Raw genomic sequence first — 26,045 nt, forward strand, 5'->3', positions numbered from 1 at the left:
CTAGGCACTGTATCAGAATAGTTATTTAAGAAAAAAATCTTCATGTTGAGTATTTAAAATTTAGCATAAGCCCAGGAAACAAAATATTAGAGGTGAAAAAATATGGAATGAAAATAAAATGAGAGTTTGAAGCACTACATTTCAAATTCAAAAGTTAAAGTTAACATATTATAATCGACTACCTGAATAAAAAACTATTTTCTTTAAAACTATTCCCCAAAATTAAAGTTCTATAATCTTTTCTTTCCTTTCAGTTATGTAATTCATGATCTCTCTTTCAATAATAAATGACACTTTGAGTGAAAAACTGGGATAGTAATCAAATCTGACTTCCTGCCTCATTCATTTATGTATTATTGCTAATCAGATAAATCAATATGAGTGTACTTTTATAAAGTATAGAAAGGTCCACTTGCTATTATTTTTTTGTGTTTTTATTTCTGCTCATTAAGGATATTATTTGGGTATGTTTATGTCAATATCTACTTTAAAAAACTAAAAAGTTAACTATGTTGGGCTTGTAATTAAAAACATTTTTGAAACAACTGAAGGTCACAGAGGTGCAATAGTAGTAAACTTGTCAACTGAATAGTAGTTCATGTGAAACTAGAATATTCAGCCTATAGAAAGTTAGAAACCCCAAGAAACTGTATTATCCACACCAGTCTCCTGATACGCACATTTAAGGATAGAACTTATTAGTGATCTCTCAATTTGTAAAATGATAGAGATTTATGTCACCACCCAGGATCAAGACACTTTGGAGAGAAAAGCAATAGAATATCTTCTCGGTTTTAGAGATCTTTAAATCTAGTTGTAGCAAAATACATAAGGCACGTAAAAATGCAAGGTAATTAAGTGCAATACAAGTAACAGTCCAATGTAAAAATATAAAGTAAACACAGAAACAACAAGGGAATTAGCAATTAGATGATTAATTTCAAATACTTTTTCAGAAGCAAAATAATTTCTATGATGTATATAAGTAAAAGACACTTTAAAAGAAGGTGTCCTAATTGGAATATCTTGGGTTCACACGTCAACACAGAGACACACTGACCGAACAGGTGCACAGTGCTGGGAAGAGCCACAGTGTATTTCCTTCTGTTTCACGTCTAAATTAGTCCCTCAAAGAGCTGTAAACATTCTCTCAGTGGAAATTTGACAGAGAAGATTACGAAGAAAGTATGATATGGTTGAGGTAGTTCTTTGAAGAGTAAGTTGTGGTTTACAGGAAAGCAAACTAGAAAGAATATTTAGGACAGAGGGAACCATTCGAACCAAGTTGAGCCTCACATATGGCAATAAAAAGTAGACTGATATGTGCCCCAAGCTGTGTTGCCCAAGAGAGTAGCCGCTAGCCATACGTGGCTAGGTTGATTTAAATTAATCAAAATTAATCAAAATTTAAAATTCAATACCTTAATAGTGAGTAGTGGCTACCATTTTGGATGGTGCAGATATAGAATATTTCTGTTATGACTCACAGTTATGTTAGTCCATGCTGGTCTAGAAAATAGGAATCTTAGGAAAGACAATGAGCTAGGCTGATGGTAGAAGAGTGGTTTCTGCCAAGTTGTGGAAAGTCTCCTGGACCATAAAAAGAAAATTAGATTTTTTCCCTGTCAGCACTGGTAAGCCATGAATGTTTTTAATTGAGGTCGCATATTTGTATCTATGTTTCTGAAAAATAATTAGAAATAGCATAGAACATACCCTTGAATGGCAAAAGAAGCAGGGAGATAAATTTGGAGGCCACAATAGTTCAAGATGTAATATATTGTGCAGAGCTGGAGCTAGTGTGTGTTACTAAAGTGGAGATAAATGTGGGAAAGTTGTTTTATTTGTGTGTATTTGCCCACAATTCTTATGCCGCAGGAAAAAAAAAAGAACTTAAGTTTGGTCAGTGCATGTCTATATGAATAAACATTCTTCTCTCATTCAGAGTATTAAGATAATGAAAAGTTATATAAATACACAGTGTCACAAACTATGAACCTTCTTTCCTGAATGGTATTTGGCAAAGCTCACAGGAAGGGCCTTTCATATTGGTGATATGCGAAATACAGCAAGATGGTTATTTAAATAATTGTAAAGGGTCAGTGGAATGTTTCCAACAGAGAAGGTAACATTTAATATCAGTTTTGATAATGTCATATAATGTTCTTCAGGTGTACGGATATCACTTCTAATAGCTCTTTTTCTATCTTGATTTCCAAAAACACTCCTTCCTATTTCTCTTCCTTCTGAAACCACCATGACAGCAGAAAAGGACCAGTTAATCAGGGGTAAAATTTCCTTTAAAAATTTCAAATTTTAATAGTAATACATATGCATGGTTGAAACCCATGAACACACTAAACAATGTAAAATGTGCAAATTAAATAAAATTTTCTGCCCTGTACCCCTGTTCCCAACTCTCACAAGTAACTGCATTTTAACCATTTCTTTATTCAGTTTCCTCTGATTATTTCCATTATATTTCTAATTCTTATAGTAGCATATTTCAAAGCACTTACAACTCTTTGGTATAAAGAACAGAAAACTATAAATTTTTCTTGTCTCCATCCTATTCTGTCCTTCAGTGTTTTATCTTACCATTCATAATTATTACATTGGTTAATTAAAAATTTTTAAATAACACACTTAAACCTCTACTTGTTAATTCATTATCATGAGTAATTCTGCCCTGGCCTAGTAGCTCAGTTTGTTGGAGAGTCCTTCGGGTGTGCCTAGCATGTAAGTGAGATCCCTGGTCAAGGCACATAAAAAAATCAACTAATAAATGTATAAATAAGCAGAACAACAAATTGATGTTTCTCCCTTTCTCCCCTCTGCCCTCACCTCTCCCTAAACCATCAAAAAATTTATTATTATTATTAATTCTAATGCCAATAGGATTATTATTTCTTTGTCATATATACAGTCTTTTATTTTCTTTCTTGAAATTTTCATCATCTGTTTCTCAACAGTGTAAAAATTAATTGACCTCATTCATTTCTTTGGTGCTTAATATTCTTATTTTTTTATATCTGAGAATTTTTTAATTCTTTATTGCAACTCATTTATATTTGCTCCTCTAAAACTATTTTAAGATGGATTTTAGGTAATTATCTATGTATTCCAAATTTTCTTTTTATCATATTTTTTATTGAGGTATTTTATTTTTGTGCACATTGTGGTCAACTTCCTCAAGATTGTGTTTTACAAAGCAATTTTTGAGAGCTTTCATTTTCTTTGTTTTCCCTCCTTTTTGACTTAAATGGACACAATATCTCTTCACGTATTTCTGAGTAATCTAATTATAAATTTCTCTTATGTTTCCTAAACTATTAGAATTAGTCATTCTAGCAGTTCATCATCATCATTATTATTTTTGTATCATTGCTTTACCTTGAAACTTCTTAGCAATTTCTCTCCACTAGGACCTTGCATGTTTGGAATATAAGTGTGAAGTTTGCAGCTGTCAGGGTTCACTTTCGTGTGTCTGTGGGAAACATGGCACCTGATTGCTTCCAAACATGCACACACGCACCCTCTGTAATGATGAGGGCATTACTAGGGCATTACAGTACCAAATTCAGGAGCCCTAATCCTTGCTGAGGGAGCATGAAATTATTTATTCATTATTTTTAGGTGTTACAGAAGCAAACACCAAAGTGTCGGCACCACTACTTCCTTGCATGCACAGTAGCTGAGCAGTAGTTCAAACAGGTGCAGCTGTTCTGGAGATGGACATTTAAAACATTAACGTCCTGTTTCCCCTTCTGTTTATCATTTCCATTCCTTCCTACCTTAGAGTGGGAAGCTTTGATGGGAAGAACGACTCCCACATTGGGGTTCCTACTTCCTGAGGCTCCTCTGAAGTGTGGTTTCCTGTGGTCCCTTTATGCTTTGGCCTATTTCTATCTGTTGTTCTTTGTCTTTTAAAAACTCATCTGAAATTCTGACATGCTGATGGGCAGCTCATCATCAGGAAGACTCACCTTTATGTGTTTTTAATAATGATGTGCATTTTCTAATTTTTGAATTTCTGACAGACTTTGCAACAGTGGAGTGGAAAAAACCTATGCTTAGGGTGGCATTTTCCTTGCAACTTTTGAAATGGGAAGTTTAATAATAGTAATATTAGTCAGTATTGGTTACATTCTCCTTATTACACATGCCATAAGGAGAATGTAATCCATTTTTTAAAATATTAAGTTCAGCTATATGCTTAGTGGTTTTTTGAAGTATTCAAAAATGATATATTCTCGAAACTTTATCATTTGAAGAAAAAAATCCTGTTCAATTTTTTGTATATCACTTAAACTGATTTATTTTTTCAATGCTTGCTATCTGGCGGGGTGGGGAGAGGGCAGAAGATCTTTACTTGAAAAGTTACAAGGTGGGTAATATAGTTGCACGTCAGATAAATAAGGTTTGTTATATTCTTGGATTAATCTTTTGGTGGTTTCTGGGTAAGTCTTGTCAGTCAAAACATTTTCTTTTATTGATACTGTGTCAGCTCTTTGACTATTTTTCTCAGCACTTATAAAGTATATATATATATTTTCACATTCATCATTCATTAAAGAATAATTTCTGAATTTTTGGTGTTTTGGGAGGAGGCAGCGGGAAACTGGAAAGTGGTCAGTGGCCATCAGAGCTCTACCTGAGCTCGACCACTAAAGACGAGTCTGTTTCTGTAAATGGCCCACCTGCAGTCTTTCTCCATTTCTGTGCCCTTTCATTTTTCCTTATCCCACTATGCACACTTGGTATCTACTGACAGACACACTGTATTTCCACTATGGCAATGAGTGACGTATGGAATGTGTTTTATACCACATAGCTTTAAAATTGCCAAATGTCAAACTCGTATTTTAATCACTTTCACTCTGACTAACATTTGAACTATGCTAGTGGAGTATCAAGTGACAAGGAAATGAATGCCAATTTGTCTCATTTTTGCACATGATTTTAGTGTTCCAGTAAAATTTCGGAGTCTGGTCAAGTATCCTTTGGTGTCAACCTGAAAAGATTTGTCATTAACATTTAATAATCTACTGCCTCTGCTTTTCATAGAACATCTAAATGAGTAGAGTCATGAATTTATTCAGGTTTAGGGTATTTCTCTTTATCTTTGGGCTGCACATTTTCTTTCTAATGAGGAAAAAGGTATCTTTTTCCTTATTAAAAGATGCATTTATCTTTTTTAAATATCACAAAATGTGACTATTTGCTTCTTTTTGCATATATGCAATTTTTAATATTTAGTGTTTTGAATTCTGTGTTCCTCTTTTGAAATAAAATAGAGTTAAATATATCTAAATATTAAGAATCTCTGCTTTTTAATTTTTAATTTTCCATACCATAATTAATTCTCATGGCTTTGTGATATATTTATTTTAAATTTAAGATTCAAAAAATAATAAACATGATTATTAGAAAGAATTTAATTAGGTCAAAACAATTTTTATAATGTCAGCATTGTGTTCGTGTTTAGATAATGAAACCAATAATTATAATAAACTGTAAAAACCATATCTTAATATAACCATGAAACAAGTGGAAGTACTGAAGAATAAGAGTTAATAAACCACCATCTTCATTCGTATTGTACTAGCCATTTTATTCAAGGGCTCATTAATTATTTTTCTGGTAACATTTTTGATGATGTTGGGTTTTTTATTGTTATTTTTTTATTACTTGTTTTAACATACAGTTTCTAGCCACTTTTGATATATCCTCTTTAGGAATCAAAACCAGCAATGACAACAGCAATAAGTATTAGCTGCTGGCAGCTGAGTACTTCCTATGTTTCAAATATTTTGCTTGGTGCTTTATGTGCATTGTCTCATTTAAACACCCAGTAGACAATAGTATTGTTATTGTGACTTGCACAGCACAGTGGCAGAACAGTCACATTTCCTGTTCAAGGTCATACAACTCTATTGTGCAGAGCTAGAATTTCTGCCCAAACCTTTCTGACTCCACAGTGATTGCTTTAATGCTCCATGGAATTCTGGACTTGCTTAATTAAATGTATGTATGCATGTGTGTATATGCATACATACATGTATACATGCACACATGTGTGTATATTCACACATACATGTATATATACATACATTTATGTATGTGTGTTATTTCCATATTTGTGTCTAGAAAATATTTACATATTTATATATATAAATTTATGTGTATATATATAATCTGTTTAGGAAAAAATCCAGCCATTGTTACTATAACGAGAATGGTTTGCAAGGCATTGATGTAACCTGGCAGCCAAGGAGAGTGGACTGGAATGCTCATGCATGAACAGTGATGACTTCCCTGTAGTAGTCAGTGGGGGTGATGGACACCATTGAGTGAGCATGTGTACTGTGTGGCTGTTGCATTCAAAATGACAATTGAATAATGAATTAACAACGAATCTGCATCAAATTTTGTGTTAAGCTTAAACATTCCTCCATGTAAACTATTTGGACGATTCAGAAGGCCACAGCTATGGGCAACTGGTGATTGGCAGCTTCATCATGACAATATATCCACTCACACATCACATCTCATGCAGCTTTTTGGCAAAACATCAAATCACCCCATACAGCCCAGATTTGGTACCCTGCAACCTCTGGTTTTTCCCAAAACTAAAATCACTTCTAAAGGAAAGAGATTTCAGACCATCAATGAGATTAAGGAAAATATAAGGCGGCAGCTGATGGCGATGGGGAACTGTGTGAGGTCCCACGGTGCCTACTTTGAAGGGGACTTCATTGTGTGAGGCATCATTGTCCTATGTACAAGGTTTCTTGCATCTTATATCTTCTTCAATAAATGTCTTTATTTTTCAGATTACATCACTGGATACCTTCTGGATATATATCTATATCTATATATATCTCTATATATAGAGATCTCCAATTAAATAATTAAATTTATTGATATAACACCAGTTAATAAGGTTATATTGGTTCCAGGTGTAGGACTCTATGACACCTGATTTGTATATTGCATTCTGTGCCCACCACTCAAAGTCTAATTCTCATCCGTCACCATGTATTTAGCCCCTTTTAACCTTTACCCTCCCTACTTCCTTCCCATATTTAAAAAATCTTTGTATTAGTTAATTATTACTCAGAACCTGTTATCATAAAAAGTTAATATGTGCCCCAAAGCATCCTAATAATAATAGTAGCTATTTTACTGGGCACGATGAAGCAATGATCATTTTATATAAGCTATGAAATCTACTCAACACAGCCATCACAAAAATTAGGTGCTAATATAACTTTAGCTTTAAGGGTGGCTACATTGGTAGAATGAGACAAATTTTGAACTCCAATTGTCCTGAAACCTGAGTTTTTAATTCACGCCCAATCTTTCTCCCAAATGTGATGCCTTGATCTTATCCACTACAACTTCCATGATACAATTTTTTAAATTCATTCTCAGCTTCTCAAGACTTGTTTGAATTGCCAACATCATCTTTGCTATTTTTGTCATTATTAGTTAAATGAAAAACATAATGTGACATAATAATAAACAAGCATTTATGGCAAATACAGAAATATACATTTCATTTTGTTTTAGAATTAGAGTTGTGGTTAATATTCTGATGGATCATATTCTAAAAATATAGCATATATTTCATTTTTGAGGGCTGTTTTTTTCTGCATGATCTTTGAAATGTAAAATAATATCGTGAATATACAGAGTAAATTATAAAGTAAAATCACATTAGGTTTGAATACCACTTTGATTTTGGGAAACTAAGATTATTCTTGCTGAATTTTTTTAGAGCTCGTCTTGAGGCAACAGACTGATCGTTTTTTGTTTTAATGCCGTTTCACCCTTCTCATGTGTTGTTTCACTCAGATATCCCCTGGACTGCACCCTGGATCCACTCTCATCCCCATGAACAGCATCTCTCTGCCACAAGGAGAGGACGACTATGGGTACCAGTGTTTGGAGGGCAAAGACTGCGCCAGCTTCTTCTGCTGCTTTGAGGACTGCAAAACAGGGTCATGGAGGGAAGGGAGGATCCACATACGCATCGCCAAGATTGACTCCTATTCGCGGATATTCTTCCCCACAGCTTTCGCCCTGTTCAATCTGGTTTACTGGGTGGGTTATCTTTACTTATAGGTTCTACTGACTAAGAAACATCACAAGAAGTTTGACTAAATCCAATATAATTTACTGTGCTTCAGGAACATGAAGTTTAAGTTTAAAATTCACAGGAACCAATGACTAAAATGTGAATAATATTATGATCATTTTAAGGCTTTCATGGGAAAGTAAAGTAGAAGTTTGCATATTAAATTATGAGATTACTTGTAAAATTCAGCCAATTAACTATCATTATATATTTTTACTTGAATTTTATTTGTTTTACTTATATCACATTAGGATGTTCAACTAAATTTCTTGACTTGTATTTTAAAGATGGAATAATTTTAATACATATTTTATTTAAATATAATCTATCTCTCTCTCTTCATATACATATGAGCCTAATCCAATGCCTAATATTTATGTAGAATTTTTTACCTAGGAAATATTGATAATTGGATTTTTCTTGCTTTTTATTGACATGCCTTGCTTGGAATGCAGGTAGTTAAAAGCCTAAAGCCATGATTTCTGGGATTCATTCTGAAGAGCTCTTACTCCCAGAAAGAAATTAATTTTAAATTCCTTATTAATTAAAGAAGAAAACACCAATTTTTAATTATTAAGAGGCCAATTTGATCTGTGTTTTAATGAAGTCTGTTTCCTGACACAATATTAAATAGAACTGATTACATTTAGTTTTTTAAAAATTATATTTATTGAGGTGACATGGGTTAATAAAATTATATAGTTTTTTGATGATTTACAAACTAGTATGGAAACCGCTAAAGTCATCTTTTTAAAATACAAGTTTAAAAAATAATAAGAATGTTACATTTAACCACTTTATTCTCTGTTTCATAGCGTTTATGTAGTATGAAGAAGTTAACCCTGAAATATTTAGCTCTACCAATACTGAAATTAAATGAATAGCGAATTGATTTTTGGGGGATGTTCTACAAAAGTGTTTCATCCCTTACATTAACAAAAACACTGAGGAACAGTAGTGCTTCATGGTTAAAGAATTATTTCCTAGGAAATTGAGTGACAGTTCATATTGAGAGTATGGTAGTTAAATATGAACTATCAACATTTTTCAGAGTAGAAATGTTCTAGAAACAGTTTTAGGCATTTGCCATATGTTGCCTTTTCTGTCTTCTAAGTTTGGACCCTGTCAGTTTTACGACTTCATCATAAGTCGGTATGATGTCCTCTTCTCTGGGAAATCATAGCAGTCCCCGAAGTTACGCTAAAGGTGAAGTAGTGCTAGAGGTGCCTCTAACGAACACGAGTGTGGGAGCTCTCCACGTTGTTAAAGACAGGGGCAGAGGCAGGCTCACTGCAACTCAAAGCCTGTTGGTTAATAGTTTTGAAGATGTATCTTTTGTTAAGAGAGAGTTAAATTTAGGCTTAAATCATCATATTCTAGTAACCACTTTGGTATATCCATTGTTTTTAAGAAACCCATATTCACTCATTGTCACTTGACTTTCTAGAAACTCTCCAGACTGATATTAGAGAGAAAATGTAAAATTGTTTCCATTGCCAAGAACAACGATCAGGATGACGTTTTTTGATAAAGGCCTATTTTGTGCTATGGAGATGAAGCTATCACCTGTGCATTTAACACTCTAGTTTTACTACAATAATTTTTTCACATGGGTAGTGAGTACATGAGTGAGGGTGGCATGCTTATACGTATGTTTCTCGAACATAGTTTTTAAAAAATCTAAGTGTGTTTCATTGTGTACTCCCCAGCTATGTCTGAATTTTTTAATGTGCTTATAAACCTCTGAAAAAGTTAAGCATATGTTGAACAATAATGCCCTAATATCCACCGACACTGCTTTCTTTGAATGGAGAGCCAAAGTAAACTTTGGCCATGTAATATACTCATTTGCCAGTCGTTCATGCACTCATTTTATAACATTGAGTATTGATAGATATTCTTAACGTGAACAATTAATTTTGGGATAAATGAAAAATGAAGTACCCATGAAGAATAAAACACTTCACTAAAATGTATTATGTCTATTTCCATAACACATTTTCAAAGGGAATGCAGTTTTGAGCTACCGGCAGCTGATTAGCATGGGGACAAAGCTAATGCTGGGATGCTTTCAGGTCTGTCTGAGCATGAGCACATTTGAAAAGTACTTCAAAGGGCTCAGTGTAAATATTTTTGATTTTCTCATTGGTGTTCCATTGACCTGGCTTTAAATGTTGGCAATATTTACAAGTGGAAATAAAAGTGATACAAAATAAAAGATGTTTTTCTATATACATTCATTGTACATACCATCAAAACAACAACTTTGTTTCAAAGTCAGTGGTATTTTGAAAAGTTTTATTTAAATATGTAGATCAGAAATAGAGTATATAAGTATTATTTCTAAAAATGAGAATTAAAAGGCAAAAGTGCAGTTTGACTCTTTTTATAAAAAGTAAGTTAGAGCTTATTTTCAAAGGGAATGGAGTCAAATTACTGGTCTTCTCTTCTTTAAAAAAAGGTTGCCATCTTAAGAAATAATTTTTAAAAATCCTCCTTTTTCTCCAGTGAGTTAAGCCTTAGTTTGTTGGATTCTGCAACTTGTGTTTCCTAGTTGCTTTAAATGTTTTTAACACTAATTTTAAAAAGTGGATACAGAGAATGTGAAGGATAATTGTTGCTGAAAGATATAGAATCATTTAGAAAAATGTTAATCCATATAAACCACTCTCTAAATAAGTGACCAAGACATAGAAGTTCTCAGAAAGGATGTTATCATTCATATAACTTTGTTCCCTTGGACTGACTTACAATCGCATGATGATACTGTATTTATTCTTCAATGGCATAGATAAACTTAGGCTCATTTGAAATTAATTTCTAAAATACCAAGTGGTTTCTAAAAAAAACCATAAGATTATTTGGGAATTTATTGGGGAAAGGGAACAACTCCTCAATACATTTATCTCACTATAAAGTTTTAATTTAAGTAAGAATCAGGCAATTCATTGGATTCATTTTAAGTTAAAGACAGATATCACTGAGGTATTTTAAAAACTGGTTATTCCTAGGTTAAAGCACAGTAAATTTGTGTAAATAAATAGACAATCACCAGGTTTTCTTTTTCTTCTTTAATGTATTCCCATATTCTGAAGTCAATATATAGTCAAAATATGCTGTGCTTTTGCTTAAGAGCAAGGTCAAAGCTGAGGGCAGCAGCATGCTTGCCAATGATTCATCGTCACAAAAAAATGGATGATGGTACTTTCACATCAAGAGACCCATAATTGCAAAATTACATTCTAAGTCATATGTTGTAACAAGATCATCATGTACTTTGATTATATGGGAGGAGATTTAATAATCACATAATAAATAAATATACATATATAAAATTATCCAAGTTCTATACCAATGAGTATTTTCACTTGCAAAATTTCCTATAGCAAGATACCCAATTGACTATTTCATCAATCATAGTGCTGGAGTTGAAGTGATCTATTAGATGTTTAATAATTTAGCACTTGTCCCACCCAAAACATTTTGAAAATAATTTCTGACCAAGCTATTTCTCTTTACATCATCAGGTTCGTGTCACTCCTCAGTGCTATGCCATGTGAAGTCCAGACGTGTTTGCTTTTATGCTTCTGTTGGGCTTGTTTTTCACTGCAAGGAAGCCCCTGACAGGCCGCTCTAAAGTCGCAGAAACCCTTGCCAAGTCTCTATTTAAACGCAAACTAAAACACACCAAAACAGACAAACAAAAAAATCTTTTCAATTGCAGTTTCCAAACACTACTGACCACATTGCTCTAGTAGATACAAGGTCAGTCCTGCCTCTTTTGTGTTTTCATTTTAAAAGGGACATAGCTTAATTCACATATTGTGCACTTCCTATGTATAAGATACACGGATACAACAGGGAATACACAAACATGAGCTCTCAAGGAAAACGTAATCAGATGATTAGTTATTCAGTCTAAGGGAGAGAAGATAATGCTGGGAAAGTTTCTTGGAGGATATGTGTTCAGACATGTGAGCCTGAGATTCAACATGTCAACAGGTGAGCTTAACAGACATCACACTTCGCTGTGGAGTGAATAGCTTGAATAAGGAAACAGAAGCATGGGCTCAATTAAAAATGTAATTTTAATTGAAGTTTGAGATTCATATAGAGATGATCCAAGATGATACTAAAAAAGATAGTGTAAGTCCTGAAGTACAGAGGCAAGAATATATACTTCAGGAGGCTGGGTAAGACTATGACTTTGAAGAGTGCATGGAGATGCTTAAGTACAACAGAGCCATTTTTAATGCTGCAGAAGTTTCATCTTATTAGTGTGTGGTGTTGGGAGTAAGGAAAGCCAATTGAGAAGCTGTTACAATATAGGAGGTGAGAGAGCATGAAGGTCAGTACTCTGGTGATGGAAGGTCCATGGAGAAGAAGGAAAGAGAGCCCCTGAATGAGAAAGTACAGGTGACATACAGGAAACTGTGATGAAGAGCAAACACTTAGTGACATGGAGTGTGTGACGGGAGAGGGTCCTGTATCGATAGTTCATATTTGTGTGTACATAGACACTAGAACACGACAAAGAAGTTCTGAATGTATTACAGACTTTTCTTCTATTACTTTGAACATTTTCAAACATGCTTATTTTTTTTCTATGGATCTTTGCCTTTCCCATATTAGAGGTGAAGAAAAAGAATAATATTCTGAAGTACAAATCATAAAGAAGTTCTGTCTAGGTTATTATTTTTAAACTAATATGTTACTAAAGAGAGCTTTCTTATCAATTAAGTTTTTATTCTTTTTAACTGATGGGGGATGTATTTGGACAAAAAGAGGAAAGGAAGGGAACTATGAATAGAAATAGGATGCTGTAGAACCAGACAAATTCTGGAAGTTGATTTCTGATTCTCAAACAATTTCTACAATATTTGTCTCAAAATAAGTTATTTTTTTATTATTGGACAATGAAATGTACCTTGAAGCTTTGCATCTGTAAATAAGTAAGAGCCTGTGGTAACTGCAGTGCAACTTGGCAGAAATGGCTAATTAACAGACTTTGATGACATGGCTCACCTAAATGGAAATCACTAGGGTCTTCATAAATCACTGTAATAAGTTGTTTGCATCTATTAAGTGTATGTAGTTGGTTCATACAATAAAGTTTTATGGCTTGTGATTGTAATGGCTTCTGCAGTCTGCTTCTGCCTTGTCAATTTGCAAGAATTGTGTGAATTGTTCAAATTTGCAAAGTGTTCTGTACTTTCATGATTCTAAATGCAAAATAAACTCAGTAACTTGTTATGAAATAAAGGGTTATACTCTCTTAAAATGGGTTTTTAATATTTCATACAGATATGTTCCTTTATTCTTTGAGTGTGTAATCATAACCTTAGCATTAAATTTCTGATCAATGTTATTTCACATTTTTTAATATCAAAATAAATTTGAAGTTTATTAAAGACTTCTGAAAAATAAATTGAATTCTGTAACATTAGGTAAAGATAGTTAATGCTTATCCATGATTTTCACTGAGAAGACTATGCATTTCTAGATTATTCTAACAAACTATGATATTATCCTAAACTGGACTGCCAGATACTCTTCCCCAGGTGAGTCAACAAAGGCAATATTATTAGCTAGTATTAACACTCAGGCCATTCCAAAATACCCTGGGTTATAAAAATATCTTATTTCATTTGAACAAAGTTAGTGAAAGAAAATTAAAATCCAAAAAAATCAGAACAGCAGTTATCTTCTGCCTCACCCTTTTAGTTGTCTCTTCTCCGCCACCAAAGCAGAGTGCTTAACTGTGATTCTTCAAGTCCAATGTTGTTTTACAGAAAGTTGAAGAAAATGGGGGGGGGGGTAATGTTTCTTGTTCATTCACCATGTGTCTAGAACTTTAAATGCATCATATATTAATAATTTACCCTTTAAAGCAAAGGAGATGGAAAAAACCAAGGCTCAGTATATTAGACATATTCTCTAAGCTAATATACCTGTAACTTGAAATTAAATTTAGATACCTCTAGTTGTAGAGATCATTATCTTTCAATTACTTGAAACTTGATGACAAAGTAATTCTTCATATTCCAACACTGGAACGGGTTTCCTTCACAAAGGAGTAGTTTAGATCTAATTAAACAACCAGTCAATTGTGTTTAAAGCATTAAAACACTACATTATTCAGTAATAGCATAATCTTTGCTAGCTCCTTACTTCTAATGTAAACTTAATTTCAGCTGAAACATTTTAAACATGTACATTAAGTGTTTCTGAAAAATTATCCCTACTCTTCAATCAAATATAATACAGTACTGACTTTTTAAAATTACATTTATTCATGACTTTGGTTAACAAGATTATGTAGGTTTCAAGTGTACAAAGCTATGATATATCATTTGTATATAGTACCATATGCCTACTGCCTAAAGTCAAATCTTCCATCACTATGAACTTGACCTTCTTTAGTCTTTGCTAACACCCCACCTGCCTCCCCTCTGGTAATCACCATACTGTTGTCTATGTGTATGAGTTTTGTTTGCTTTTCTTACTTGTTCATTTGTTGCTTTTAGTTTTATATCCCCATATGGATGAAATCATACCACCTCACACCTAGTAGAATGGCTATTATCAATAAGTCAGGTAATAACGAGTGTTGGATATGTGGAGGAAAAGGAACCCACATTCACTGCTGTAGGAATATAAACGGGCACAGGCACTATGGAAACAGTATGAAGGCTCTTCAAAAAATTAAGAAAGGAGTTACCAAAGACCCAGAAACCTTCTTTGTTGGGAACCGCCCTGCCTGGTTTCAGAGGCTGTAACCCCTCATGGTTAAGGCTGAGTCAGAGTTGGGACCATAAGCCACTAAGGAGACAAAGCTTATCTCCCTGGCAGGTGTACCACCTCTGCCCACTTCACCCTGCTTGGCCCTGAGCTTGGCCAGTTAGCCAATGATGGGTAAGACTCCTCAAGGGAGGATCAACCTAAGACAGGCTCTGGTCACAGAACAGGCCCACAGAAAAGGACTCGGGGGGGCTGTGGAAAAAGGGGGTGATGGACCCTCGCCCCTCGGCTTTGAAATAGCCTGAGTCCTCATTCTGTCTGCAAGAAGTCTCCTAATCTCTTGGCTGCCTTACTTCCCTTGCCTGACTTAAGCCTGAAGCAATAACAGAGGGCAGTGCAGTCCTGTGCTGGGAGGGGCGGATTCCCTGGGGAATCAGGCCTAAGAAAAATACATACATTCCTGAGAAACCTACTTAATTTGTACCCTCAGTTTAAGAGATAAGGGTCCAGACCTGAGATGAGTCTGGCGCCTAAAGTTTTATGGCCCTCTAACTAATTGAGGTAACTCAGAATAAGCCCTCAGAGTTCTCTGTAAATCATGTATTGTTTAACCCTTACTGGCTGACAATGATTGATGAGCTTTATCTGTATTCCTATGCGAATGAACCTAATAAAAACCCCTGGAGAGAGAGGCTCTGGGCCCTTCTCCCCTTGAGAGAAGCGGCCACCTTTCCTCCCCAAGCAGATCATGTCTTGGTAGTCTTTTTCTTCATCCGTGGTGGACCGGGGGGCTGCGTTAAAGCCCCCCGACATCTGGCGCCCGGAACAGGGACCTGAGGATTTTCAGGACCTGCACGGACCAGAGGCTTCGAGCCACCATCGCCACGGCTTCATCCATGGTGGACCTGGGGGGCTGCGTTAAAGCCCCCCGACACTTTTTATCGGGACCATCTGAAAATTTTGACAACATTTATTCACAAAGATCTATGCACCCCAATGATCATTGCAGCATTATTCTTGATGCTGAAGACATGGAAACAATCTATCAAAGTTGTTTTAATAGATGATTGGATAAAGAAGATATGGTACATATATACAATGGAATACTATTTAACCATAAAAATAATAGGAATTTCAGAAAGAGAAAAACGGGGAAATAGAGGGGAGAAAAATCATCAAATAAATTATCAAACAGCATTTTCAAGAACTGAATGATGAGTTTTTAGTTAAAAGGACCCTTGAAAGCTCAGTGCAGTGGATGAAAATATTCTCACGCCAAGGCACATCATTGTTAAAAGTCAACACTGAGGACCATGGAAGAGTCTACAAACTTCATGAGAAAAAAATAAGAGGTTTCATGGAAAGGATAAAGAGGACAACGATAGAGGACAACATCAAATTTTTCAGCAGCAACACTTGGAAACTGTAACATAATAGGGCAGGGTCAGGACACAGTCCGAGGAGAAAATAATGGAATTATTATCTCAAGCATCAATGTATTGTGACTGTAGAATTAAGACATCATCATCCATGTAAAAAAAAAGAAAGAAAGAAAAGGAAAGATAAAATACTACCATTTGCAACAACATCGATGGAATTTGAGAATACAGCATGCTAAGCAAAGTAAGCCAGACGGGAAAAGTATTTGCTTTTTAGAAAGAGCTGACAAACGATGGCCCCAGCAATGGCTATCCGAGCACAGCCACACCCACTCACTTGCATGAGTCTGGGGCTGCTTCTCCACTCTAACAGGAAAACTGGGCAGGTGGAACAGAAATCATGCCCAAATATTTATTTTCTGGCACTTCACAGAAAAAGTTCACAAATACGTGTACTGAGATAACTTTACTGTGATATTTAAGAGGACGCCAATTTTTTTAAGTCCATTTTCTTAATTTTTTAAATTTTAATTTTAAAAGAAAAAGATCTTGGATAACAAGAGTTTTATGTGAAATGATGTGAGTAATTGCTCTCCACTGTATTTTATAGTCTCAGCTCCTCTCAGAGAGGTATTGATCAACACTGGGTTCACTTTTGAGGATCTATAAAACATTACGAAAATCTGTTTTGAGAATGAGCATACATTCTTCTTCATAGTTTTTGTTATTTAAAGTAAGCTAAACTATTGGAAGTAAAGAACTAACTGACAGTGACCAGAGGGGAGGGTGGCAGGGGGTAATGGGAGAAAGAAGGGGAAGGAGTAAGAAAAGGAACACGAATAGAGGACTCATGGGCATGGACAATGGTGGGGATTGACTGTGGGAGTGGGGGGGTGGGGTAGGGGGGAGAGCAGTGGGGAAAAAGGTGAGACAGCCGTAACTGAACAACAAATGTTTAAAAATAGAAAATAAAATAAATTGGAGAGAAGATTGCTGTTACCACTAAAATTTATACATACTTTAAGTAAAAAGTAATAAGAGCAAATTTATTATACAGCAATTTATTAAAATAAATATTTTAATATTTTCCCCTTGGGACAGCCTGAAGTATGTTTCCTCATTAAACTTCTTTTTGTTTCAATATAAAATCTTGCTTTGAACATTTTTCACAGTACTAAAATCCAAGCAGGGCTTCCTGAAACATTTCATTAAAATAAATATTTAACTTGCCTTGCACATTACTCACGTGCCTTCCCTTTGCATCTCAAGATGTGCAGTTTAATTATTAAAATTTACATTTCTAATAGTCACAAAAAGTTTGTCAAAAATTTCACACTCTAAAAGAGGAAAGCTTCTTTAAGATAGCACTATGGAACAAGTAGCTTTTGAAATAATACACTTCGCGTTCACTATAAATCTAATCTCTGACTACTGATTCAAGTACACGGATACAATGAATTTTCTTATATTCATGCTAAGTTTTAGGTTTTTAAGCTTTGATCTTTTAAAAGCTTTTAACCTTCAAATTACTGTGCTAAGATTTCAATTCTTTCTTCTGACTTTATTTTTAGAAGATTACTTTAATAATGAACATTTTTGAAACAATGAAAACCTCACTTTGCATTACTTTTAATAATTAATATTAACATATTGTTTAACTATACAAGAACTTTTGTATTAATAATTGCAGATGACAAGTAGCACAGCCTAAGGCATAGGAGAAACCAATAGTAAGTAACTCCACTTAATAAACAAGAAAACAGTGGACCAGAGAGCATGGGTGATTTACACAACATACCACATCTCGAGTTCAAGTTTTTTTGCTTATAAGTTCTGTGCTTATAATATAAACTTTGAGTTTTTAGGCATACTATAAAATTTTTGAAACATTTTAATGGCACAACTAATCCCTCCCATCTTTCCTAACTTTGTCTCCTCATGGATGAGTAATGGAGGTAAGAAAATATATTCTCACCATAAAGTGTTTCTGATGATTCTCAGTCATGGTCTGAGGAGGAGAATAATGAAATATTCAAATTGTGTAATTTGAGAAGGGTTTAACTGAAGGACATTTTACAAAAGTGTGGGAAAGATTTCCTCGGAGGAAATCTTCCAAGTATTTTTCAGAATACTGAAACAAATTCCAGAAGTAGGGACTGATTAGTAGAAGGGCAAATCAGGAGATAGTGGTTACAGGTAGTTATAAAAAACAGAAACAGAGGCATGGATACATGGAACAGACTGACAGATCTCAGAGGGGAAAAGGGTGAGGGGGGTGGAGACTGGAAGAGATTAGCCAAGAAATATGTGTATATAGCTCATGGACACAGACAACAATGTGATAAAGGCCTGAAAGCTGGGACGGGGGATGGCAGGGGCTGGGAGGAGCAAAGAGGGGGGAATGGGGAACACCTGTAATAGTGTGTCAACAATAAAATTTTTAAAAAGTAGCTGTGGGTCAAAGGAAATTTGGCAGGCACTGTGACCTTCAGTTGAAGGACACCTATAGCTTTTTACAACACTGCCGGAGGCAACCTGTGGAATCAATACATCAGTGACACTGCTTGCCTTCTTTCCTCTGACCTGCACACTGTCCACTGTCAAACTCTGCCTGAAAGCCAGGGAGCAAGGGGGCCTTTGATGTAATCCACACAGATCAGTTTTCTGGGACACAGAGCAGAAAGAAGAAGGGTGGCCAGATCTGGAGAGAAACAAAATACCCAGAAAAATGTTTGAGGATACTATCAGGAAATTCAGATTGATTAAATATGATGCACTTCATGATCCCATATGTACTTTCTCCTTATCTGGAAAACAAGAGCTAGAGGCAGCCCCTGGCAACTGTGAGCTCTGCACCTCTCATTGCAGGGTTAATAGCGATAGCTGGGCCAGGAAGCCTCGGCAGGTTTTATCTCTGTCTGCATCAAAGAAGCTTTTCTTTCTCTTTCTCTAGCTCCATTTTTTTTTTTTCTGATGCTGGCACATAAAGTTTTGACACATTTGTGTAGTAAATTTCTAGGTATATGTTTGTTCTAAGAACCAAAGGCTAATTTACTAGATTTTTAAAGTTGATTATTATTGCTATAGTACCTGTTAGTATAATTCTTTTTTTCCTTCTACTTTGACTCTATTATACATAGAGTACAAAGAAAAATAAATAAATAATTTTTTCTTGACAATTTAGGGGAGGACGAGAATCTAGACCAAGAAACATAAAACCTGGGTCTTCCTAGCTCTTCCTTTCTTGCTAGGATTACAGCAAGGAACATGACATAGTTTCTGACTTCAATAATTGTTTTAAACTAGAGTAAAATAGCGTATACTGAGTTTTTACCATGTGCTCAGAATTATTGACAAAAATTAAGTCAAGCTGGAGGGTGAAACTTTAAAAGGTATTAATAGTATTGACTGGTCTGCAATTGAACATTTATGGTACAAATTATCTCAGTATTAATTTAATCACCTTCAACAAATAACTTTAACACTACAGGAAGTTTCAGAACTAGCTATGTGGAAATAAGAACCATGTTTTTTCCGTGAGGACTCGTGAGAAGGATTGGCTTCTGAGAATGAAAAAATAAGTGGGCAATAAACATGAAAATAAATATAAGAAAAATAATTATGGCAATGATATGTACTTGCCATTGTTCTTAGAGCTCTAGTCACAATAACTGGCTTAATCCTTACAGCATTCCTAAGCATTAGCTACTATTATCATCGCCAGTTTAAACAAAGAGAAGCTGAGGCACAGAGCAGTTGAGGTCCTTGCCCAAGGACACAGAAAAAGTGTCTGGTACAAGGGGATGGATTGCAGGCACGTCAGCCTGAAAGCCTGTTCTCTAGATCACTCTTCACAACTGCCTCTCTCTGAGTCCAGGGTCCACATACACAGCATTACTGTGTAGTCAAAGTATTACTGTGAATGTAATTTTGTAGTCCCTGAAGTTGGAGGATAGAGCCAGCAGAATGTGCATGCCCCTAATGGGATTAAAACAGGAGATTATATCACGGGCTTGACAAATGGAAGAGACAAGATTATTTATATTAATCTGCAAAACTGGAAAGTCAAAGGCCACAGCTTAATTGTCCTAGTTTGAGACTACAGGAATGGAATGGGGGTAAAAGAAAAGGTCAGTCTCCAAATGGAATCTACATGTCTTAAATTCTTTTATTCATTAAAATTACTTCTGCAATGATCCAGCAATCCCATATATATCCAAAAGTTGGAAAGCAGGATCTCAAAATTATATTTGCACACCCACATTACTTATAGATAAATGATGGAATCACCCCAATGGTCATTGGTGAATGAATGGATAAAGAAAATACAGTATACACAATGAGGGCTGTCCATAAAGTATCCATCCACGTGCTATGAAAAATAGACATTTATTGAAGAAGATACTAGAAACATTACACAGAAACATAGGACAGTGATGCCTCAGTCCCCTTCTAAGTAAGCACCTTGGGACCACACACAGTTCTCCCAATTGCCATCAGTTCCCCCATCATATTTTCTTGAATCTCATCAATGGTCTGAAATCTCTTCCTTTTCAAAGGTGATTTTAGTTTTAGGAAAAGCCAGAAGTCACGGGGTGCCAAATCTGGGCTTTAGGGGGATGAGTCACCCACATGATTTGATGTTTCACCATAAATCTCTGCACAAGATGTGATGCATGAGTGGGCATGTTGTCATGATGAAGCTGCCAATCACCAGCTGTTAATAGCTGAGGGCTTCTGAATCATCCAAATAGTTCCCAGGGAGGAATGTTCGAGCATAACACAAAATTTGATGCAGATCCATTGCTCTACTCACTCAGTCATTTTGAATGCAAAAGCCACACAGTACACAGGTTTGCTCAAGGTTGTCTACCACCCCCAATGACTAGTACAGTGGAGTCGTCATTGTTCACACATATGCATTCCAGTCTACTCTTCATGGCTGCCAGGTTATATCTATGTCACAATAACTGTTCTCATTGTGGTTGAACTTTTTTCCAGACAGACCTCATATGTACAACTGACTATTATTCAGCTATAAAAAAGGAAGGTAATTCTGTTACATGCTACAACATGGATGAAACTGGATGACAATATATTAAGTAAAAGAAGTCAGTCTTAAAAAGAAAGCTACTGTAGATTCCACTTATATGAGTACTGAGTGCAGTCTCATTCATAGAAACAAAAAAGAGAATATCAGTATCAAGGGCCAAGGAAAGAGGAAAATGGGGAGTTGCTTTCTGGCTATATAGTTTCAAGTGTTGCAAGATGAAAAACATTTAGAGACCTATTGCACTATAAAATAAATACATGTAACACAATGTTAAATATATTAATATCTATATATCCATATCTATATCTATATCTATATGTCATCTACAGTTGATCCTCGAGTAACATGAGTTTGAACTGCACGGTTTCACTTGTATGCAAATTTTTTTCAACAAATAGACAGATGGCTCTCTGTATTTCCAGGTTTTATATCTGCAGATTCAACCATCCTCAGATCAAAAACACAGTACTCTCAACCTGTGGTTGGAATTTGCACATGTGGTGGGCAAACTGCACGTATTGTTCTACGCCGTTTTTTATAAGGGACTTGCGCATCTGAAGCTTTGGGTATCCGTGAGGGTCCTGGAATAAATCCTTCATGGATACCAAGAAAAGATGAGTTTTGGGGAAACCCAAGTTATATACAGATTCTGACTGTGCAGCGGTTGGCACCTCTAGCCCTCATGATGGCCAATGATCAATGGTAATTACTTCTGCCATCATCTGTGCAGACTGGGTATAGAAGGGTGGGATGGGGAATAATCATGATATGTAGGAAAATTACAAGTCTTCTATGGGAAAAACAAGAAACAGTTTTTAAATTATGCAGAATTGGAATAAAATCTTAACTCTCTCTTATTTTGTGCAGCCATAGATAAATTACTTCAATTTACAAGGCTCAGCGTTCTTTTTTAATCTAAAACTTGGGTTTAACATATACTTCAAAGGATTTAACAAAGATAACTTCTAGAAAAACATATGGCATCTTGTAGATGCTCCAAAATTGTTTATATACACTTCTGATATTTATGTGAAGGAAAATGCTTATGCAAAGGAGATTTCTTGAAATAATGACTTTCTGATCTAGGTCTGTAACAGGAGGCAGCATTGTATAGCAGTTGAAAATGTGACTCTGAATTCAGATGCCCAGTTTTTTGCTCAGCTCTGCATGGCATTGGGAAATATACTTCATCCCCTTCAAAAGCCATACTTACCTGAGCTGTAAATCTGGATGACAATAAACGCACTGACTCTAGGATGTTCCACAGACACTGAAGTGGGTGATTATATGCATTAGAACCTTTCTTCTCCCTGGCATTTCTCTTCTTAAAGGTAGAGGGAGAAAATAAATATTTGTCTTCCAGATCTTTCTTATAATTTAAGAGTAACCATGTGATGCAATTCTCATTAATCAGATATAAGAAAGTGTCTGGATGTTCTTTTTAGCAAGTTTTTCTTTTTCTTCTTAAGAAATATACGAGGCTGGTAGGGGCAATTGGTCTGTAAACCTGTCAGTTTTGGGCCTTCCCTGTCTTTCTGGAATTCAGATACAAGACCTGGAAGTGCAAGAGCCGATGCATAGATACCTGGCTGGTGTTAATTAGAATGCTGTCCCATAATTGAAGGGTTCCTGTTTGATTCCCAGTCAGGGCAAATACCTGGGTTGCAGGTTTGGTTCAGGTGTGAACAGGAGGCAACCAATTGATGCTTCTCTCTTGCATTAATGTTTCTCTCTCTCCCTCCCTCTCTCTCTAAAAGCAATGAAAGAATGTCCTTGGGCAAGGATTAAAACAAATTTTTTATAAAATTCAATGTATAGAAAGAATAGGAATCATCATAGCATTGCCATATGAGCCTTAGACCCCCAAATTTCTTGTATTTATGAATTAAAAAACACTCTATTCTATAAGACACTGCATAGGCTTATATCAAGCATTAAAGGAAACAAAGGGGGGAAAACACTTAGCACAGAGACATTCCTGCACCAAATTATTAATGACAGACACATATGTCTAGTTGAATACAAACCTCATAATCCCTCTACTTCATATTCTGTGGTACTGAGCATATGGTAGAAGAATACATTGGTATCAATCTACATGGAAGTCCTAATTCAATATTTCCATCACCTTCTTAACTGTTGCCAATAATACAGAATTACAAAGAGGCAATTGTAGAACAGGTTTCCTCAGTTGTTACAGGGCTAGTGCTCAATATGACCTGATGGGTTAGTTGAACAGCGAGGAAAGTACACTTTCACGGATGCATGTGAATGTATTGTAAGAATTCCAAGAGGTTTGCAAAACTCTATTTCTGTTATGAATTTTAGTGTCACATTAAAAATATTGGATATGCATCTGCCTTGAACTATTTTGATGAGCTTAAAATATCTTGGGGAAGTAGAATGTGTAGCATATGCTCAAGCCTTAGTTCATTGACTGGCTTACTGAGCCATGTTGATGGCCTACTGTAAAAGCTGATTCATTTTGTGATTAATCATAGGAAAAGCTAATAAACTGAAATGCTTTTTCTACTATTCTGGAAAAATGTATGTTTCTTAATGGTCTTTAAATGGTGTAGTTTTCAACCATGACTTGCTTTCCTTAAACTACCAAGATGAAAATTAAAATAACATTTAAAGTGGTAGGTTCAATGAAGTAATGATACAACGGGATCTTTGAAAGTATAAGAATCAAATCATAATTGTACTGAACCAGTTGCATAGTAGATCATGTTTTCCAGAAAGGAATGCAACATTTCCCAACACACATGTTCTTTTTACAATGTGATTTTGACCTTCTTCCAATTCTTTTGAAAATTTAATTTATTGGGGTGACATTGGTTAATAAAATGATATATGTCAAGCGTACAATTCTATCACACTTCATTTGTGTATTGCACTGTGTGCCCATCACACGAAGTCACATCTGCTTGTCATCATTCACTCAACCCCCTCACCCCTTTGAGGTTCTTAATCTACAAACACAGTGAGCAAATTAACATGACTGTTTCGTATGGTAACTTTTGGGATACTTTAAGCAGTAATAGTAACTGCTGCAACTTTTCTTTTTTAGAAGTTAAGGAGTTCTGAACAATGGAACCCCAGATTCTGTAGTGATAATAATTATATAACCTATATATTTATATTATATCACACCTTCAACTTTTCTGAATAAATGTAAGCTACACAGATACAGATATATATTTATCCCTTAATGTAATTGTCTTCTAGGACCAGTGAGTTTTCTAAAATATGATTTCTGAAGCAGCTGACTCAAGAGTGGTAGGTTGATTGACAGGGTGGCAAACTGAAAAATACATAGTCCAAGAAGGCATTTAAATTAGTATTTGTTTTAACATTTCAAGGAAACACATACCTACTATGTACCTGTTGTTTCTACCTTCGGGATTTATTTCTGTCTAACTCTACTGTGAGCTAGAGAATACCATCTTCATTATTTCTCTTGAACTCATAAATTAAATCGATACTCTTTCTACATCCACCCTTGTTCACTGCAATCCATTCTCCACACAGAAGTTTGAGATTTGTTTGTTAATATACATTAATTCAGTTACTCATTTCCTAGAAAGCCCTGCAGTATTAAACCTTGAAACATTTACATGCTTGCTTGCATGTTGCCATTTCAAAGACACTGGAGTATTCACAACTAAGAACCTTGGCATAATTTACTAGTGCTGCTTACACTAGTCTTTCCCCTACATTTTGTTTCATTGATCCTTCATTATATTTTAAGTCTAAGCATAATTGTAATCTAAAGGAGGCATCCTCTGACTACTACTGCAAATGTGGGGGCTCTGCAATTATTCTCCCTTCTCTGTTTCTGACCGATTTAAACCCCATTTGCTCACTTTGTAGTATTTATTATAATCGGTAACTTCTATAGATATATGTACAGATATTGCTTGCTTGCTTGTTTGCTTGATTATCTGGTTCTTTGTTGTAAACTTCAGAAAGTCAGGGGCCAAAGTAGCCACCACATAAGAGGAAATTAATAACTTTAATTTAAGAGAATCATTGAAATGATGGTTCAAAAGAGAGAAAAGCCATAATTATGCCATAATTATAGTAAAATAATGATACAAAATTTATTTTTAAAAAGTATGGGGCAATATGTTTTTAATCAGACAAATGGGCAGTTTTTAATGCTATCATTATTAACTAGAAAGAAGAAAATAGAATGAATTAAAATTCAAACAAATAATACAACCAAAGTAAAAAAACCAGAAAACAAAAATAACATACAGAAATACGTAAATTGATTGATATGACATAAGTTGAATTGGTAAACACGGGCAAGCAATTAAAAAGTAAAAGAGACATCACTAGCTAAACAAGTGAGAATAAAAAAGTAACTGGTGTAACAAAAGTTGGAAACATAATGAAAATAAAACATGGAGTAGAGAGAGACTTGAGACATCTGAGGATGCTTTGTACATTTATACAATAGCAACAAAGCAAAGTGGAATATCCAAGACCGACATAAAGATTTTAACTATTATAACAACAACAATATAATCGAGGGGAAGGACACTGGAACCAGAGAAACTTAAAAAGAAATTATCTTACATTTCCAGGAATAAACTAGAAAAAGCAGAACGAATAAAACTATAGACCTGTTGCATAAATATAGGCAATTCATTTTAATGGTGTGTAGGCCATACATTTTACATAAAATTCTAGCAAATAAAATTCAGCAGCCATAGCCCTG

General features: G+C 35.0%; 1 protein-coding gene across 1 annotated transcript in view; it reads left to right on the forward strand.

Annotated features, from left to right (window-relative positions):
- The window catches only part of GABRG1 (gamma-aminobutyric acid type A receptor subunit gamma1), a 56,357-nt gene extending 42,981 nt beyond the window's left edge, over nt 1–13,376 (forward strand). Inside the window, exons 9-10 of the mRNA XM_024573781.3 lie at nt 7,861–8,109; nt 11,671–13,376. Of these exons, the coding sequence (XP_024429549.2) occupies nt 7,861–8,109; nt 11,671–11,703 (282 nt within the window). The 3' untranslated portion in view covers nt 11,704–13,376. The remainder of the gene's footprint in view (nt 1–7,860; nt 8,110–11,670) is intronic.
- The last annotated feature ends 12,669 nt before the right edge of the window (nt 13,377–26,045 follow it).

Source organism: Desmodus rotundus, chromosome 4, assembly GCF_022682495.2.
Source record: "Desmodus rotundus isolate HL8 chromosome 4, HLdesRot8A.1, whole genome shotgun sequence".
Lineage (NCBI taxonomy): Eukaryota > Metazoa > Chordata > Mammalia > Chiroptera > Phyllostomidae > Desmodus > Desmodus rotundus.